Source organism: Chiloscyllium punctatum, chromosome 10 (genome assembly GCF_047496795.1).
Source record: "Chiloscyllium punctatum isolate Juve2018m chromosome 10, sChiPun1.3, whole genome shotgun sequence".
Lineage (NCBI taxonomy): Eukaryota > Metazoa > Chordata > Chondrichthyes > Orectolobiformes > Hemiscylliidae > Chiloscyllium > Chiloscyllium punctatum.
The window spans coordinates 60,241,441-60,261,060 of record NC_092748.1 but is presented as its reverse complement, the minus strand read 5'-3'; the positions used below and the strand labels follow the sequence as shown (position 1 = coordinate 60,261,060).

The 19,620-nt window shown below is 42.8% G+C and overlaps 1 protein-coding gene across 4 annotated transcripts in view; it reads right to left on the bottom strand.

Annotated features, from left to right (window-relative positions):
• erich2 (glutamate-rich 2) overlaps nucleotides 1–19,620 on the bottom strand; it is a 239,014-nt gene that overhangs the window by 68,049 nt on the left and 151,345 nt on the right. For 3 of the 4 annotated variants that reach the window (XM_072579305.1, XM_072579306.1, XM_072579307.1), the window contains one exon: nucleotides 11,810–11,867. The exons of the other annotated variant lie outside the window; for it this stretch is intronic. In XM_072579305.1, coding sequence (XP_072435406.1) covers nucleotides 11,810–11,867 — 58 coding nt within the window. The remainder of the gene's footprint in view (nucleotides 1–11,809; nucleotides 11,868–19,620) is intronic. 4 annotated transcript variants of the gene reach the window in all.

Here is a 19,620-nt window from a genome sequence, read left to right as displayed (position 1 = left end):
CAGGTATCTTAATAGGCCAAGTGAAAATATATTGATAAAAGTGATTATGATTTACAATAACGTTACATCCATGCCACCTGTGTGCCCTGATTTTGTTCTCAATTTCCTCTGCCTCCTGCCATTTCTCAGTGCAAGCTCGACTAGGATGACAGGAGTCTATTCTATGGTTGTCTCTGTTAGCTTGGAAGACTTGGATGGTCAGCATCTGGTGCCTTTGGGCTGAGATGGTTCAGACTTTGAGAGTCTCCTGCTCAGATGCAGGTTCACCCACTTTGATTCAGAGGCAAGAGGGAATTGAAGGGGCTCTGCCCCTCCGATGTCCTGAAAGAAAGCTTCTGGGAGGTCTGTGTGTTACTACTCCTCCATATGGGTGGTTGCTAGCATCATCTTGATCTCCCTGAGATGAAGGGACACTTGCAGTGAGGTTAAAGTCCCTTATGCTAATCTGAGCTCAGTTATTGGCCAACTTCTTCTGCAATGAGATAAGGAGAAGGACTGTGTATGATGTAAATATCAACTAAAGAAGTTAAGGAAGAAAAAAGCATATAATGGTGCAAAGATGACCCACAGATCAGATAACTAGTAAGAATATAAATAACAATAGAGTTACAAAAGGTTAAGTGGGACATATTAAAGTATGAGAGAAAGCTAGCTATATATGTAAAAATGACAGCAAGTGTTTCTACAGGTATCTAAAAAAGAAGAGTAATTAAAAGTGAGCTTTAGTCCTCTGGAAAGTGAGAATGAAGAATTAATTGCATATAATAAATAACTGGAAAATGAATGAATAAATATTTTGCTTCTGTCTTCACGATAGAGGATGAAAAAAACACTCCAGTAACACCTGTAAATCGGGGGTTGAAGGAAGAGAGGAATTTGGTGAAATTATAATCAATAGGTAAGTAGGACTGAGCAATGAAATGGAGCTGCAGGTTGATAAATCTCCATATTCTGATGGACTTCATACCAGTGTCTTAAAATATAAAAGTTGTATGTATGTTTGTGTTAACTTTCCAAAATTCATTAGACAGAATTTTTCTGGCTGTAGTCCTGACTCTAGGATGATATGTGTTGCCAATATTAGAGAGAGAATCAAGGGTGTCATAGAATGGCTTACAAGCATTCTGAAGGGGAGGGTAAACAGCTAGAAGTCATGGTCCATGCTGGGCCCAATGACGCAGTAAAGAAAGAGAGCAGACGCGATGAAATTTTAGATCGGAAATTGAAAAGCAGGACTTGAAAGGTAGTAATCTCTGGATTATTCCAGGCATCATGCAGGACATGTAGCTCTAGGACATCTCTGCGTAAGTTCCTCAGGGTACTGTCCAACGCCCAATCATCTTCAGCTGCTTCATCAATGACCTTCCCTCCATCATAAGGTTTGAATAAGGAATGTCCACCATTGATTGCAGAATGTTCCGCGTCGTTTGTGACTCCTCAGATACTGAAGCAGCCCATGTTCAAATGCAACAAGATCTGGACAATTTCCAGGCTTGGGCTGACAAGTGGCAAGTAACATTTGCACCACACAAATGCAAGGCAAGGACCTCCAATACGATACAATCTAACCATTTACCCTCACATTCAATGGTGTTATCATCACTGAATCTCCCACTGTCAATATCCTGGATTTTATCATTCATCTGGAGACTTGCTACATATCCACAATAGCTACAACAGCAGGTCAGAGGCTAGAAATACTGCGGCGAACAATTCACCTTCTAGCTCCCTAAAGCCCATCAATCGTCTGTAAGGTACATGTCAGGAGTGTCATGGAATATACCAAACTTGCCTGGATGGGTCCAGCTCCAACAACATTCAAGAAACTTCACATCATTCAGGACAAAGCAGCCTGTTTGATTGATACCACATCCACAAACACGCACTCCCTTCACCACTGATACTCAGTAGTGTGTAATATCTACAAGATGCACTGCAGAAATTCACTAAACATCCTTAAACAGCACCTTCCATGACCATCACTTCCATCCAAAAAGGGCAAGGGCAGCAGATACATGGGAACACCATTACCTCTAAGTTCCTCTCCAAGCCACTCACCATCCTGGAGCTATATCGTCATTCCTTCAATGTTGTTGGGTCAAAATCCTGGAATTGCCTCCCTAAGAGCATTCTGAGTCAGCCCACAGTGCAAGGACTACAGCGGTTCAAGAAGGGAGCTGAGCACCACCTTCTCAAAGGCAACTAGGGACAGCCAGTGATGCTCATGTTCCCATGAATGGATTAGTCAGGGACCAAGGATCGATTCCAGCCTGGGGCAACCATCTGTGAAGTTTGCACATTCTCCTAGTGTCTGTGTGGGTTTCTCCAGTTTCTTCCCACAGTGCAAAGATGTGCAGGTTAGGTGGATTAGCCATGCTAAAATTGCCCGGGGGGGGGGGGGGGGGGGGGGGGGGGGGGTTCCAGGGATGAACAGGCTAGGTGGATTAGCCAAGGTAAATGTGGAGGTTATGGGATAGGGTGGGTCTGGGAAAGATGCTCGTTGGCAGATTGGTGAGAACTCAACAGACCAGATGGCCTCTTTCTACACTGTAAGGATTCCATGATTCTATAAACAAGCTGAGGGCACGAGGAAATATGATGTCATTGCTATGACTGAGATTCGGCTGGAAGATGGGCAGGATTGGCAGCTCAACATTCTTTATAGGATGTTCAGACAAGATAGGGTGGAGATAGAAGAGGAGAAATAGTTGCAATATTGATTAAGGAATCAATTATAGCAGTGAGGAGGGATGACATCTTGGAAGCATAATCAAATGGGTAGAATTAAAAAACACAAACAGGACAAACATGCTATTCGGTGTGAACTATATGGCCCAAGTGTTCAGGGAGAGACAGAGTATCAAATATGGAATTGAATTTCAGAGAGGTGTAAGAATAAAGGGCACTAAGGGTAAAAAGACCCTCATGGGAGTCATCTACAGGCCCCCAAACAGTAGTCTGGATGTTGGAGGTAAGTTGAATCAGGAGCTGAAATTGGCTTGTCGCAAAGATGTTACTACAGTTGTTATGGGGGATTTTAACATGCAGGTAGACTGGGAGAATCAGGATGGTATCGGGCCTCAAGAAAGAGACTTTGTGGAGTGCCTCAGAGATGGATTTTTAGTGCAGCTGGTGCTGGAGCCGACCAGGGATAAGGCGATTCTGGATCTGGTATTGTGTAACGAACCAGAATTGGTCAGTGACCTCGAAGTGAAGGAGCCATTGGGAAGTAGTGACCATAATACAATAAGCTTCAATCTGCAATTTGAGAGGGAGTGGGTACAATCTGAAGTGACAATATTTCAGTTGAATAAAGGGAAATATGGAGCTATGAGGGAGCAACTGGCCAAAGTTCAATGGTTTAATACCTTAACAGGGAAGACCGTGGAGGAACAATGGCAGATATTTCTGTGTATAATGCAGAAGATGCAGGATCAGTTCATTCCTAAAAGGAAGAAAGATCCCAGGAGGAGACATGGGCGGCCGTGGCTGACAAGGGAAGTAAAGAAACATATAAGGTTAAAAGAGAAAAAGTATAACTTAGCGAAGATAAGCGGGAAAACGGAGGACTGGGAAGCTTTTAAAGAACAACAGAGGATTAGTAAGAAGGAAATACGCAGAGAAAAAATGAGGTACGAAGGTAAACTGGCCAAGAATATAAAGGAGGATAGTAAAAGCTTTTTTAGGTATGTCCAAGGCAAAAAAATGGTTAGGACAAAAATTGGGCCCTTGAAGACAGAAGCAGGGGAATATATTACTGGGAACGAAGAAATGGCAGAGGAATTAAATGGGTACTTCAGATCTGTGTTCACTGGGGAAGACACAAGCAATCTCCCTGAGGTAACAGTGGCTGAAGGACCTGAACTTAAGGGAATTTCTATTTGCCAGGATTTGGTGTTGGAGAGACTGTTAGGTCTGAAGGTTGATAAGTCTCCGGGACCTGATGGCCTGCATCCCAGGGTACTGAAGGAGGTGGCTCGGGAAATCGTGGATGCGCTGGTGATTATTTTCCAGAGTTCAATAGAATCGGGGTTGGTTCCTGAGGATTGGAGGGCGGCTAATGTTGTGCCACTTTTTAAGAAGGGTGGGCGGGAGAAAGCAGGAAATTATAGACCAGTTAGTCTGACCTCAGTGGTGGGAAAGATGCTGGAGTCTATTATAAAGGATGAAATTACAGCACATCTGGATAATAGTAACAGGATAGGACAGAGTCAGCATGGATTTATGAAGGGGAAATCATGCTTGACTAATCTTCTTGAATTTTTTGAGGATGTAACTCGGAAGATGGACGAGGGAGATCCAGTGGATGTAGTGTACCTGGACTTTCAGAAAGCTTTTGATAAAGTCCCACACAAGAGGTTAGTGAGTAAAATTAGGGCGCACGGGATTGGGGGCAAAGTACTAGATTGGATAGAGAATTGGTTGGCTAATAGGAAACAAAGGGTAGTGATTAACGGCTCCATTTCGAAATGGCAGGCAGTGACCAGTGGGGTACCGCAGGGATCCGTGCTGGGACCGCAGCTTTTTACAATATATGTAAATGATATAGAAGATGGTATCAGCAATAACATTAGCAAATTTGCTGATGACACAAAGCTAGGTGGTAGGGTGAAATGTGATGAGGATGTTAGGGGATTACAGGGTGACCTGGACAAGTTAGGTGAGTGGGCAGATGCATGGCAGATGCAGTTTAATGTGGATAAATGTCTGGTTATCCACTTTGGTGGCAAGAACAGGAAGGCAGATTACTACCTCAATGGTATCAAATTAGGTAAAGGGGCTGTTCAGAGAGATCTGGGTGTTCTTGTACACCAGTCAATGAAGGCAAGCATGCAGGTACAGCAGGTCGTGAAGAAGGCTAATAGCATGCTGGCCTTCGTAACAAGAGGGATTGAGTATAGAAGCAAAGAGGTGCTTCTGCAGCTGTACAGGGCCCTGGTGAGACCACACCTGGAGTACTGTGTACAGTTCTGGTCTCCAAATTTGAGGAAAGACATTCTGGCTATTGAGGGAGTGCAGCGTAGGTTCACGAGGTCAATTCCTGGAATGGCAGGATTGCCTTACACGGAAAGACTGAAGCGACTGGGCTTGTATACCCTTGAGTTTAGAAGACTGAGAGGGGATCTGATTGAAACGTATAGGCTTATGAAAGGATTGGACACTCTGGCAGGAGGGAACATATTTCCGTTGATGGGGGAGTGCCGAACCAGAGGACACAACTTAAAAATACGGGGTAGACCATTTAGGACAGAGATAAGGAGAAACTACTTCACACAGAGAGTGGTGGCTGTGTGGAATGCTCTGCCCCAGAGGGCAGTGGAGGCCCAGTCTCTGGATTCTTTTAAGAAAGAATTGGATAGAGCTCTTAAAGATAGTGGAGTCAAGGGGTATGGAGATAAGGCTGGAACAGGATACTAATTAGGAATGATCAGCCATGATCATATTGAATGGCGGTGCAGGCTCGAAGGGCAGAATGGCCTACTCCTGCATCTATTGTCTATTGTCTATTGTCTATTGTCTAATAGTAGGGGAATTTAAATATGCAAATAGTGACTGAAATAGTTTTAGTGTGCAAGATAGGGAGGAAGCAAAATTCTTAAGTTGCATCCAAAGGAACCTTTTTGCCAGTATATCGAAAGGCCAGCAAGGGTGGGGGCAGTTTTGAACCTAAAATTTGGAAGTTAGCTTGGGCAGATAGAAGGTGTATCAGTAGGGAAGCCTTTTTGTTATAATGACCATAACTAGGTATTAGGATAGTTAGAGAAAAGGGTAAATTTTGGCTAGGAATAAAAGTTCTAAACTGGCAAAAAACAAAGATATGATTTGGCCAAAGTTGACAGTAACTAATAAAAGTGAGTTAGAAAAGTGGGAGACATTCAAGGAGGAAAGAACAAAATGTAAATATGCTCTCATAAAGACAAAGGCTTTGGGAGCAAGACCAGAGAAAGCTGGAGAGAGGTATATAAAGCTTAGAATCAAGAAAGAGAAGATTATGGGCGATATTGAAAGCTCGATCTGGCAGAGAACCTCTCTAAATATGAGAAGTTCAGGGGGAGCTTAGAAAGGAATTTAGGAAAGCTAGAAGAGAGCATGAGAAACCAATCGGTGGATAGAATAAAGGAAATGCTAAGGTTTTTTATATTTAAAAAAAAGCAAGATAATAAGGAGGCAAACATTAAGGCCTATTTGGGATTACAAAGGTAATCTGTGTTTGGCCCTGGAAAGTGGGGATACAGACCTCAGTGAATACTTTGTGTCAGTCTTCATCATGTAAAAGGTTGACGCAGGCATAGACAATAGGGTAGAGGCATTAAAATTCAGAGAGAAGGTACTACTGGAAATTATAAGCCAATCAGTCAAACTATGATGGTGGGGAAGCTATTCGAGAGAACTCTGAAGTTTAATTGGATAATAGTAAATATGGATTTGTTAAGGCGAGTTCTTATTTGACAATGTCACCAAACATGTCGTGATTATGCCTTGACAACCACTGCTATCATTATCATGGTATCTGCCAACTCTACCAGTGTGCAACACAAAATGGTAATTTTGTTACAGTGAGAAGGAAGCCATTAGGTCATCATATCTGCACCAGCTCTCTGAGCATTTTGACTTAGTGCCAATCACCTGTCTTTTCCCTGTAACTGTATACTGTTCCTACTTAAGTAATCAACTAATGCCTTCTGAATGCTTTAATTGAACCTACCGCCAACACACCTCCAAGCTACGTATTCCAGTCCCAAACTACATGGTGTGAGAAAAAATGTTTTTACTTTCCTTGCATGTGTTCTTTTCAGAATATTTTAAAGCTGTGTCTTCTGTTTCTTGATCCTTTAGTAAGCAGGAACAATTTCTTCCTATCTACTCTGTCCAGATCCCTCCTGTACTTAAAAACATCTATTTAAAAGGTTAATACCATTTTTGTTCCAAGGAAAAACAGTCTTAACTTCTCTAACCAATCCTCACAACCGAGGTTTTTCATTCCAGGAACTACTCTTGTAAACCCCTTTTGCACTCTCTGCAATGTATTCACATCCTTCCTTAAGTGTGGCATCCAATGTACATAATACCCCAGCAGAGGTCAACCCGTGTACTGTATAAGTTCAGCATATCCTCCATGTTCTAGAACTACTATATATACACCTATCAATGAAGCCAAGAACCATTAACAAATCTCTCCACTTGGCTTACCATCTGTAATGACTTACTCACATATGCACCCAGAACTCTCTACTCCTGCACAACTTTAAAAAGTCATTACTTTGCACTGTTTATTTGTGTTCTTTGTTCCAAAACGTATCATCTATGAACTTCATCTGCTGCCTATCCTTCCACTTCATCAAAATTTTGCACTGTTCCCCTCACAGCTGACAATTTTCTGAAGTTTGTGTTGTCTGTAAACTTTGCAATTCTCACCTGCATACCACGATCATTTATATCTATCAGAAAATCAGGGGATCTGAGTTCGAAAGCCATCACAGAAAATGGTAGAACTTACATTTTTAAAATTCTGGAATTAAAAGACAAATGATGACCATTGTCGATTGTCACAAAAACCCATCTGGTTCAGAATGTCCTTTTTGGAAGCAAGTCTGTTGTCCTTACCTGGTATGGCTCACACGTGATTCCAGACCCATAGCAATGTGGTTGACTTCTAACTATGCTCTGAAATGGCCGAGCAAGCTACAAATAAGGAAACTAGACAGACCACTTACCACCAGAAACAACAACAGCCCTGTTGATGCTGTAAAGTCCTTCTTACTATCAGTACCATCATGCCAGATCATCAGCTCTGACTCAATGAAGAGTTCAGGAGGGCATGCCAAGAGCATCACCAGCATTCTTAAAAATTAGGTTTCAATGATGAAGCTCTAACATAGAAGTATATGCCACATAGCATAAGTAACAAGTGAAACCAAGTTAAGTGATTCCAAAATCAATGGATAAATTCTGAGTTCTCGTCTTTTCACATCGACTCCTCAGTTGGTGGGGCAATTAACGAACACATTGGAAAAGGAGGTTTCACAAGCATTTCCATTTTTAATGATGGGGGATCCAAACATATCAGTATAAAATATAAGGTTAAGCATTTGTAACAGTCTTCAGCCAAATGTGCTGAATGGATGAGCTGAAAATGTGTTGCTGGAAAAGCGCAGCAGGTCAGGCAACATCCAAGGAGCAGGAGAATCGACGTTTCGGGCATGAGCCCTTCTTCAGGAATGAGGAAAGTGTGTCCAGCAGGCTAAGATAAAAGGTAGGGAAGAGGGACTTGGGGGAGGGGCGTTGGAAATGCGATAGGTGGAAGGAGGTCAAGGTGAGGGTGATAGGCCGGAGTGGGGGTGGGGGCGGAAAGGTCAGGAAGAAGATTGCAGGTTAGGAAGGTGGTGCTGAGTTCGAGGGTTGGGACTGAGACAAGCTGGGGGGAGGGGAAATGAGGAAACTGGAGAAATCTGAGTTCATCCCTTGTGGTTTGAGGGATCCTAGGCAGAAGATGAGGCGCTCTTCCTCCAACCGTCGTATTGCTATGGTCTGGCGATGGAGCAGTCCAAGGACCTGCATGTCCTTGGTGGAGTGGGAGAGGGAGTTGAAGTGTTGAGCCACGGGGTGGTTGGGTTGTTGGTCCGGGTGTCCCAGAGGTGTTCTCTGAAACGTTCCGCAAGTAGGCGGCCTGTCTCCCCAATATAGAGGAGGCCACATTGGGTGCAGCGGATGCAGTAAATGATGTGTATGGCGGTGCAGGTGAATTTGTGGTGGATATGGAAGAATCCTTTGGGGCCTTGGAGGGAAGTAAGGGGGGAGGTGTGGGCGCAAGTTTTGCATTTTTTGCGGTTGTAGGGGAAGGTGCTGGGAGTAGAGGTTGGGTTGGTGGGGGGTATGGACCTGACGAGGGAGTCACGGAGGGAGTGGTCTTTTCGGAATGCTGATAGTGGAGGGGAGGGAAATATATCCCTGGTGGTGGGGTCCTTTTGGAGGTGGCAGAAATGACGCCGGATGATACGACGTATATGGAGGTTGGTGGGGTGGTAGGTGAGGACCAGTGGGGCTCTGTCCTGGTGGCGATTAGAGGGGTGGGGCTCAAGGGCAGAGGGGCGGGAAGTAGAGGAGATGCGGTGGAGGGCATCGTCGATCATGTCTGGGGGGAGATTGTGGTCTTTGAAGAAGGAGGCCATCTGGGTTGTATGGTATTGGAACTGGTCCTCCTGGGAGCAGATGTGGCGGAGACGAAGGAATTGGGAATATGGGATGGTGTTTTTACAGGGGGAAGGGTGGGAGGAGGTGTAGTCTAGATAGCTGTGGGAGTTGGTCGGTTTATAGTAAATGTCCGTGTTGATTCGGTTGCCCGAGATAGAAATGGAAAGGTCTAGGAAGGGGAGGGAGGAGTCTGAGACGGTCCAGGTAAATTTGAGGTCGGGGTGGAAGGTGTTGGGTAAAGTGGATGAACTGTTCAACCTCCTTGTGGGAGCACGAGGCAGTGCCGATACAGTCATCAATGTATCGCCCTTAGTCCAAGAACTCCCCACTTACGTTCGGGACACCACCTACGCCCTCCACCTCCTCCATGATTTTTGCTTCCCCGGTCCTCAACGCCTTATCTTCACCATGGACAATCCAGTCCCTGTACACCTCCATCCCCCATCACGTAGGACTCAAAGCCCTTCGCTTCTTCCTTTCCTGCCGTACCAACCAGTACCCTTCCACTGACACCCTCCTTCGACTGACTGAACTGGTCCTCACCCTGAACAACTTCTCTTTCCAATCCTCCTACTTCCTCCAAACCAAAGGAGTAGCCATGGGCACCCGCATGGGCCCCAGCTATGTCTGCCTCTTCGTAGGATATGTGGAACAGTCCATCGTCCGCAGCTACACTGGCACCACCCCCCACCTTTTCCTCCGCTAGTCCCTTTCTCCCCGTGCTGAATGGATGATCCAACTTGGTCTCCTCCGGAAGATGGGAAAGCACAGCAGGTCAGGCAGCATCCGAGGAGTATGAGAATCAACATTTCAGGCATTAACCCTTCATCCTGACATCAACATTACAGATGCCAATCTGATTCATTTCATGTGACATCAAGAAACAATTGAAGTATCTGGACATTGCAAATGCTATGGGCCCTGACAACATTCGGATAATGGAACAGGAGGCCTGTATTCCAAAACTTGCTGCACTTTCTGACTAAACTGTTCCAGTTCAGTTACAACATTAGCCTCCACCCTACAATGTGGAAAATTGCCCAATTATGTTTTTATCCAAAAAAAGCAGGATAAATCCAATCTCATCATTTACTGCACCATCAGTCTACCAACAAATATTACTAAAGAGATGGAAGGAAACAACAACAGTGCTATCATGCAGTACTTGCTTACCAATAACCTGCTCAATGACAGAGTTTCAGTTTCACCACATTCAGCTCCAGACCTCATTACAGCCTTGGTTCAAAAATGAACAAAACAGGTAAGATGGGAATGATAGCCCTTAACATCAAGGCCACATTTGACCAACTGAGGCATCAAGAAGCCCTAGCAAAACTGGTGACAATGAAAATCAGAGGAAAGCCTGGCACAAAGGAAGATGTTTGTGATTACTGAAGATAGTCATCTCAACTTCAAGACATCACTGCAGAAGTTCCTCAGAATAGTATCCTAGGTCTAGCTATCTTCAGTTGCTTTATCAATGACCTTCTCTCCAGTCCAGGTCTAAATACAATAAGACCTGCTCAATATTCAGGCTTGGGCTGAAAAGCGGGAAGTACTACATAGGTGTCCAGCAATAAAGATCTTCAGCAAGACAGCATCTATCCATTGCCCCTCAACATTAAATGGCATTATCATTTCTGAATTTCCCATAGGGATTACAATTGACTAGAAACTGAACTGGACAAGTTTTTTTTAAAATACTGAGACTACAAGAGCAGGTCATGGGCTAGGAATTTTGCAGGAAGCAACTCACCTCCTGACACCCTCACGCCAGTTCACTATCTACAAAGTGCACATCAGGAATATTCCCTAGTCGCCTGGATGAAAATAGCTCTGACAAAACTTAAGAAGTGTGCAACTATTCAGGACAATCTTTTTGATTGACACATCTACAAACATTCATTTGCTTTACTACTGACACAGAGTGGCAGCAATGTGCACCATCTACAAGATGTACTGCAAAGGTTCAACAAGGTTCCTAAGCCAGCACTTTCCAAACTCATGACCACAACTATCTAGAAAGGCAACGGTAATAGATACATGGGAAAACCACTACTCAAGTTATTCTGTAAATCAATCAGTATGCCAACTTGGAAATATATTGTCAATCTCAGTGTTGCTGAGTGAAAATCCTGGAATTGCCTCCAAAACAGCTTTGTATGTACCGTATACCTAAAAAAATGGAATTGGGTGCTTCAAGAGAGAAGCTCACCAACACCATGCCTCCCTTGCCATCAGTAAAATTGCAATGAGTGGGTGACAGCAGTCATAGGAACTGTGCCACTGTCATGCTCCCTTATTTTGCCTACCTTATAGCTTCCCTTGCCTGTACTGCAGCTCCATCAAAACATTCAGTGAGGGGTTGTGAAGGGATTGGGGAGCATGAGGAGTCATAAAATTCTGGCTATTACATCATTTGTATATTTTAGAAAAATCTTCCCTCAATTCACAATTTCAGTTCATGCAACATCCTTTTCCTTTAAATTTATTCAAACCTATCTAACATTCTTTAAATATGCCAAAACAGAACTTAAAACTTGTAACTCATTCCATGAAGAAAACATAATCAAAAATTGTAAATTGAAAAATATTCAAGAGCAATTTTTGTACTTACTCATTTGACAAAGCTTACTTGACAACTTGTAATCTCGATCCATTATTGCCTTCAAGAACTATGAAAACAATAGCGACAGAAGCATTACATTTTTGTGAAGAAATCTAATGACAGCTGCTATTTAAGGAAACATAGCTGCTCCATTTAATTATTGGCCATTTTAACTATATTAAACAATACACAAGGTTAGATTTTGAATTGCTAATGAGATATAAATAGACTGAATGAGAAGCAAAACTCGGTCATTTGGCCCCTCAAGCCTGCTCTGCCATTTGATAAGGTCATGGCTGATCTGATTGTGTCCTCAACTTCTCTTTCCTGTCTACCCCAATGTCCTTTGACTACCTTGATAGTCAAGAATCTAACTACCTCTGCCTTAAAAATATTCATTAATACTGCCAACACTGCTTTCTGGGAAAGTGAATTCCAGATAGTCATGATTCCCTGACAAAAACAAAATTCTCCCCATTTTAATCTTAAGTGAGACACCTTTTATTTTCAAATAGTGTCTGTGATTATACCCTGTCCCACAAGGGGAAACATCCTTTCAGCATCTATTAGGTTGCCTTTGAGATCTTATGTATTTCAACCAGATCATTTCTCATTTCTCTCAACTCCAATTAATACAGACCCAACCATTCCAAGTACCTTTCCTTATGAGATGAACAGTAGCAATAGGTATTCAGCATGTTAATAAATGATACAATAAAATTACAAACCAATTAATATTGCTTCAATTCTCTGCAAAAAAATCAATAATTAGGTAAATTCAATTATCTATATAACAATGTTGCAAATAGGAGTTAACCTGTGTTCAGAAATGGAAACAAAACACTTCTTGACTTCTAAATGGATCTCAGAAAATCCTACAGTAAGGTTGTATTTATTTTCCCAAAAGAAATTTCACAAAATTCCACATGAAGGGGATTCCAAGTTGTGGAAATTGTGCAAACAGTTTATGAATGGACAAGAAATTGGTTGAAGGATAGGAAACAACTAATACTTGTTAGAAGGTCACTGATAAGTCACTGTAGAGTTTAGTATTGCCATCCTACTGGTCTACATTTACATCAATGTTTCAAATTTCCAAACGCAAAGTAAATTAGTTAGTTTTGCAAATGATACTTATCTAGGAAGAACAATGTAATGGAAGGAGGCAGCTAATTAAAGAATCATGATTTGGAGGTGCTGGTGTTAGACTGGGATGGACAAAGTTAAAAATCCACAATGCCAGGTTATAGAACATAGAACATCAAAAAGTACAGCACAGAACAGGCCCTTAGGCCCACGATGTTGTGCCGAGATTTAATGCTAATGTAAAATATAATAACTTAACCTACACACCCCTCAACTCACTGCTATCCATGTGCATGTCCAGCAGTCTCTTGAATGCCCCTAGTGGCTTTGTTTTCACCATTACCGCTAGCAATGCATTCCATGCATTCACAACTCTCTGCGTAAAGAACCTACCTCTAATGTCTCCTCTATGCCTTTCTCCTAATATCTTCAAACTATGACCCCTCGTGCCAGTCAATCCTGCCCTGGGGAAAAGTCTCTGGCTATTGACTCTATCTATTCCTCTCATTATTTTGTATACCTTGATCAGGTCTCCTCTCTTCCTCCTTCTCTCCAGACAGAAAAGTCCGAGCTTATTCAACCTTTCTTCATAATGCAAGCCCTCCAGTCCAGGCAGCATCCTGGTAAACTTTCTTTGCACCCTCTCCAAAGCCTCTGTATCTTTGCTATAGTAGGGCGGCCAGAACTGGACACAATATTCCAAGTGTGGTCTCACCAGGGACTTGTAGAGCTATAGCAAAACCTTGTGACTCTTAAACTCTATTTCCCCTGTTAATGAAAGCCAAAACACCATATGCTTTCTTAACAACCCTATCCACTTGGGTGGCAATCTTGAGGGATCTATGTACTTGCCCACCCAGATCCCTCTGTTCCTCCACACTGCCAAGAATCCTGTCTTTAATCCTATATTCAGCATTCAAGTTCAACCTTCCAAAATGCATCACTTCACATTTATCCAGGTTGAACTCCATCTGCCATTTCTCAGCCCAGCTCTGCATCCTGTCTATGTCGCACTGCAGCCTGCAATAGCCCTTGATACTATCAATGGCACCTCCAATCTTTGTGTCACCTGCAATTTACCAACCCACCCCTCAACCTCCTCATCTAAGTCATTTATAAAAACTACAAAGAGCAGAGGCCCAAGAACAGAGCCCTGCAGGACCCCACTTATCACTGACCTCCAGGCAGAATACATTCCACCTACAACCACTTTCTGCCTTCTGTCAACCAACCAATTCTGAATCCAGATAGCCAAATCTCCCTGTATCCCATACTTCCTGACTTTATGAATGAGCCTACCATGGGGAACCTTATCAAATGCCTTGCTGAAGTCCATATACACCACATTCACAGCTCGACCTTCGTCAACCTGTCTTGTCACCTCCTCAAAGAACTCAATAAGGTTTGTGAGGCATGACCTGCCCCTCACAAAGACATGCTGACTGCCTTTAATCACACTATGCTTTGCCAAATAGTCATAAATCCTATCCCTCAGAATTCTTTCCAAAAGTTTGCTGACCAAAGACGTAAGACTGACTGGTCTGTAATTTCCAGGGATTTCCCTATTGCCCTTCTTGAAAAGAGGAACAACATTCGCCTCCTTCCAATCCTCCGGTATGACTCCCATGGAGAGTGAGGAGGCAAAGATCCTCGCCAGCGGCTTAGCAACCTTCTTTCTCGCAGCCTAGGATAAATCTGGTCTGGCCCTGGGGACTTACCAATCTTAATGTTTTCCAAAATTTCCAGCACATCAACTTTATCAATCTTGATCTGGTTAAGCCTGTATCCCAACTCCTCAAAGATTTCATTCACAACAAGGTCCCTTTCCTTCGTGAAAACCGAAGCAAAAAACTCATTTAGGACTTGCCCTATCTGCTCACACTCCACACACAAGTTCCCTCCACTATCCCTGATCGGCCATACCTTCTCCCCGGTCATTCTCTTATTCCTCACATATGAGTAAAATGCCTTTGGGTTCTCCATAATCCTTCTTGCCAAGGTTATAGTCCAACAGGTTTATTTGGAAGCACTAGCTTTCACAGCGCTGCTTCTTCATCAGGTGGTTGTGGAGCAGAATCATAAGACACAGACTTTATAGCAACAGGATTGCAGCTTCACGGAATGTAATATTAAACAAATTTAGCTTAAGGCTTTCATCTTTTAGAATGACCATGTTAGTTTTGGTTCCTTCATATGTAAATCCCATAATTTTAAAGTTACATTCTCAAGATAGCTTTTAACAATATGTGTCATCTCAACTCGATTAATGCATTGAAGGTGTGAAGTTAAAGTCCGTCTGTGTCCCAATGTTAGGTCAGACTGATTCTATTTCTAAAGTGGGATTTATGCAGTTTTTGAGCAAAATAAAATGTAATTCTGCAAATACAAATTCATCTCATAAACTAATGTGTGTGTGTGTGTGTGCACCAGGGGAGACTGAGTTAGTGTGTGTATATGGGTGTGTATGTATATGGGTGTGGTGTTGGTCAAGGTTGGGGGCGATGTCAGACGGGGTTGGGGGGCGGGTGAGGGGCGGTGTTGGATGGGGTTAGGGGCGCAGACGGGGTGTGTTGTTGGATGGGTTTTGGGGTGCAGGCAGTGGTGTTGGATGGGGTTGGGTGTGGGCAGGGGGCGGTGTCGGACGGAGTTGGGTTGGCGGGCGGGGGGGCTGTTGGACAGGGTTGGGGTTGGATGGGGTTGGGGGTGTGGGCGGGGGGTGGTGTTGGACGGGGTTGGGTTGGCGGGTGCGGCGGTGGTTGGACACGGTTGGGGTGCGGGCGGGGGTTGGTGTTGGACGGGGTTGGGGACACGGGCAGGGGGGTGGTGTTGAATGGGGTTGGGGGCACAGATGGAGGGTTGTGTTGGATGGGATTGGGTGCGGGGGCGGGGGGTGGTATTGGACAGGTTTTGGGGTGCGGACAGCGGTGTTGAACGGGGTTGGGGTGCGGGTGGGGGGTGATGTTGGACGGGGTTGGGGGCACGGGCAGGGGGTGGTGTTGGATGGGGTTGGGGGTGTGGGCAATGATAAAAATGATCTACAGTCATCCACTGTAAATTTGTGAATGTAATCTTGTCCCCTATCTAATTTTATAGTTATAAACCTGAAAATTCTCTTGGTCAGCATGCTCAATGCCATGAGTGATCTAGTTATGAATTAAAATGTTGTTTTTGCTATGTAGGACCTAACTCCATTTAAATGTTCTCACAGACTTTTCTTACAAAATTACGCACAATACTCTGACCATCATAACTTGTCAATTGACTCAAAGACGTTGTACAGGTCATTCTGCTGTAACATGTGTTTTGTTAATGCAAATTCGCTATAACGTGAATGACAAATTAGTGACATTGTTTCTAAAGTGTGAACTTTTAAAATGTGTGTTGGCTGTAAAGCAATTACATCACCAACACTAAGTGCTGTTTCTAAAGCCCGATCTTTCTACAACAGGGGATTGCACAAAAATGCACCCATCATGTTACAGAAGAACTACCTATAAATCTAGGTTATAGTCTTATACTCCACAACCACCTGATGAAGGAGCAGCGCTCTGAAAGCTAGAGCTTCCAAATAAACCTGTTGAACTATAATCTGGTGTCTTGTGATTTTTGACTTTGTGCACCCCAGTCTAACATGGGCATCTCCAAATCATGACTACCTACAAATCAAGACTGATCTCCTATGGCATTGTTCTCAATGTGTGGTAGGATATATTGTTTAGAACATTAATGATACAATTAAATCATATTTTGAGACTTTTGAGTATATGGTTTTGGAAGGATTTTGGTTTAATTTGGGTTAATTTATATTGTAATGTTGCTCCCCAAGTTACAACTGATTCATAAATTTGACCAACATGCAATCTATCAGGGAATGTTGATTGTTTAGCTTCAGTTAATGGAACCAAAGAGGCTGATAAATTGTATTTTTGACACAGAATGTCAGACAATGAAATCTGTTAGTATAATTTAGAGAGGCTTGGACCTATACTGTTGGGATGGTTTTCCTCAAAGCAGGTTATCTTAGCTGTACTTACCAACACATTATTTGTCTTGTGGAAAAGGGTGGGTTTTCTCATTTAGGGTAATTTAGTGATTCACAGTGTTTCGAATCGAAATGCAATACTGTATGAGTGATTCTCCTGGCTTGCTGTAGCCATGTGACATCTAACACGAGGTGCTCACTGCAGGCTCCATTTTATAGGTAGTTCAATAAAGACACAGAAAAAAAAACGGTCATCCTATGAGTTTAGGACATGGTATCGGAGCAGAGCTGAGTTTGAGTGTTGAAGGTTTCTACAGAAGTAAACCTACTAAAAAAGGAACACAGGAAGGTTCTAAGCTGTTGCAAACTGCTAAAAGCCAAAGGACACCACAGAAAAAGAAGAAATGGCTACAGCTGAAAGCACTGTGTAAGACACAATGGTTGCAAATTTTGCTTTTCCAGTGTGAGGGAAAATGAGAAGTGACATAAAGCATTTTATTACTTGCAACATTTTATGATTGGCAAAACTACGAAATTGCAAAAAAAATTGATTAAGAAACCTGAGCAACTGCAAGTAGCTACAATCTATCACTGCTGGGGAGTGACTGTTATAAAGTGATGTAAAATAGATCATTCCAAAGAAAACAAGAGACAGCAGAAAATTTGAAAGTCTTGAAGGAATGCTTTAACCTCAAGTTAATATAACTTATAAATGAAATGGATTCAATACTCAAGGACTCAAGAGAAAAAGAGCTCATTGATCAACATGTGACTCCATTCACACAGCATTTAAACCTGCACAACTAAATGGTGATCTAGTTAAAGAGAGATTGTATTACACGTAAGAGATCCGACAATGAGAGCACATATGCTGAGAGTGGAGAAATATATTCTCAGGAAAGCAACTGAGATGTGCAGAAGAGTTGAGGTTGTAAATTAGTAGCAAGAAAATATTTGTGGCAGGTCAGAACAGGTGTTGCAGTATGCTGATCAACATTCCACTTTGTAAGGGGACAAAGAACGCAAAGGGCAAGACTATGGAGGTCATCACACAAAGGAAAAGAAAGCATGTCCAGTGGGAGGAAAGCAGTATTCCCATTACAAAAAGTTGAATTCTTTTGCACAGAAGTATTAGTCGAGAAGGGTGCACAGCAAAAAAAGGTACAGATGGTCACTGGAAAATCTTTTCAAGAATTCTGACAAATCACTCCCTACTATACAACCGACTGGTTCAGTCAGGTCAATAAACTTTGAACAAAAATTTTAAAAAAAACTTTCAAAGATGGAGAAAGAGAGACATAGCAGATACCATATGGGAGTTTTAAAAAAATGGAGAACAGTAAACCTGCACAACAGTGAAGCTTCACTGATGACTGTCTCAACTGCTTAGTTTCAAGTATCACGGGATATCGGAGTTAGCTGTAAGAAAAGTGAACAAACACTGAAATTCACAGCTGGCCTTGGAGAAACCTGTGTGGGGAACTCAGTGCAGGGGAGCAACTAAGTGTCTAGTTTTAAAGTGTAACCTTACTATTTGTTGTTTTTTGTAAATCTGCAATAGTGAGTACATTGGGTTTTTTTTAGATTATATATGTTATTGAGATCTGTCTCTTGATTAAATGTTCAAAATGTAAAACACAATAATGATATCCTGGAGTAGTGTATTTACAGCAGTAAGACTGTGCTATTTTCTGGGTCTGTAGATTGTTAATGTGCAAAGTAGGCATTTAGTAGAACAAATGTTCTTCCTGTCGGATGTGGAAGGTTAAGGAGAAATTCAATGTTACAGATGGTTATGTCTGCAGGAAGTGTGTTTGGTTATGAATCCTATTGGATCAATTGGAGCAGCAGTGAGAGTCAAAGACAAATTTACAGGAGCTAGCGGGTGTGATGGATAGCAGTTGCAGGAAGGGAGAAAAACTGCAGATACAGTCAGTAGATGGGTTACCTCCAGTCAAGGTATGAGAGGTAGGCAGGTAATGCAGGAGTCTTTGTGGCTATGCCCATCTCAAACAAGTATGTTGTTTTGGAAAATATAGGGGGGGGGATAGACTCTCAGGGAAATATAGCACCTACAGCCAAGTTTCTGGTACTGAGACTGGCTCTACTGTAATGATGGGTACATTCCAAGAGATCGATTGTGGTAGGGGATTCTTTACTAGGAGGCACAGGCAGGCATTTCTGCGGCTGACAATGAGACATCAGAATGGCGTGTTACATCCCTAGTGCTAGGATCAAGGATATCTTGGAGATGATACAGAATATTCTCAAAGGGAAGAGCAACCAGCAGGATGTCATTGTACACATTGGAATTAACAACATAGAACGAGACAAGGACAACATTTAGAAGAGACAACATAGGAAGTTAGGCAGGAACTTCAAAAGGCAATTTTTGAGGATAGTAATATCTGGATTACTCCCATTGCCATGAGCTAGTTAGGCTAGGAGTAGGAGGATAGAACAGATGAATGCATGGCTGAGGGGCAAGAGCATGAGAGAAGGATTCACATTTTTGGATCGTTGGAATCTCTTCCGGGGTAGAAGTGACCTGTACAAGAAGGGCAGATTGCACCTGGATTGGAAGGAGGTTTATAAACTGGCGGGGAGATTTGCTAGAGCTGCTCAGGATGCCTTACTAAAGGTAGGGTGGGGAGCCCAGGGAGATAGGGGGAAAGATATTAGTCTGAGACTGGTACAATTGAGAAGAGGAATAAATCATACAGGGCAGCATGAACAAAGAGAGAACGAGGTA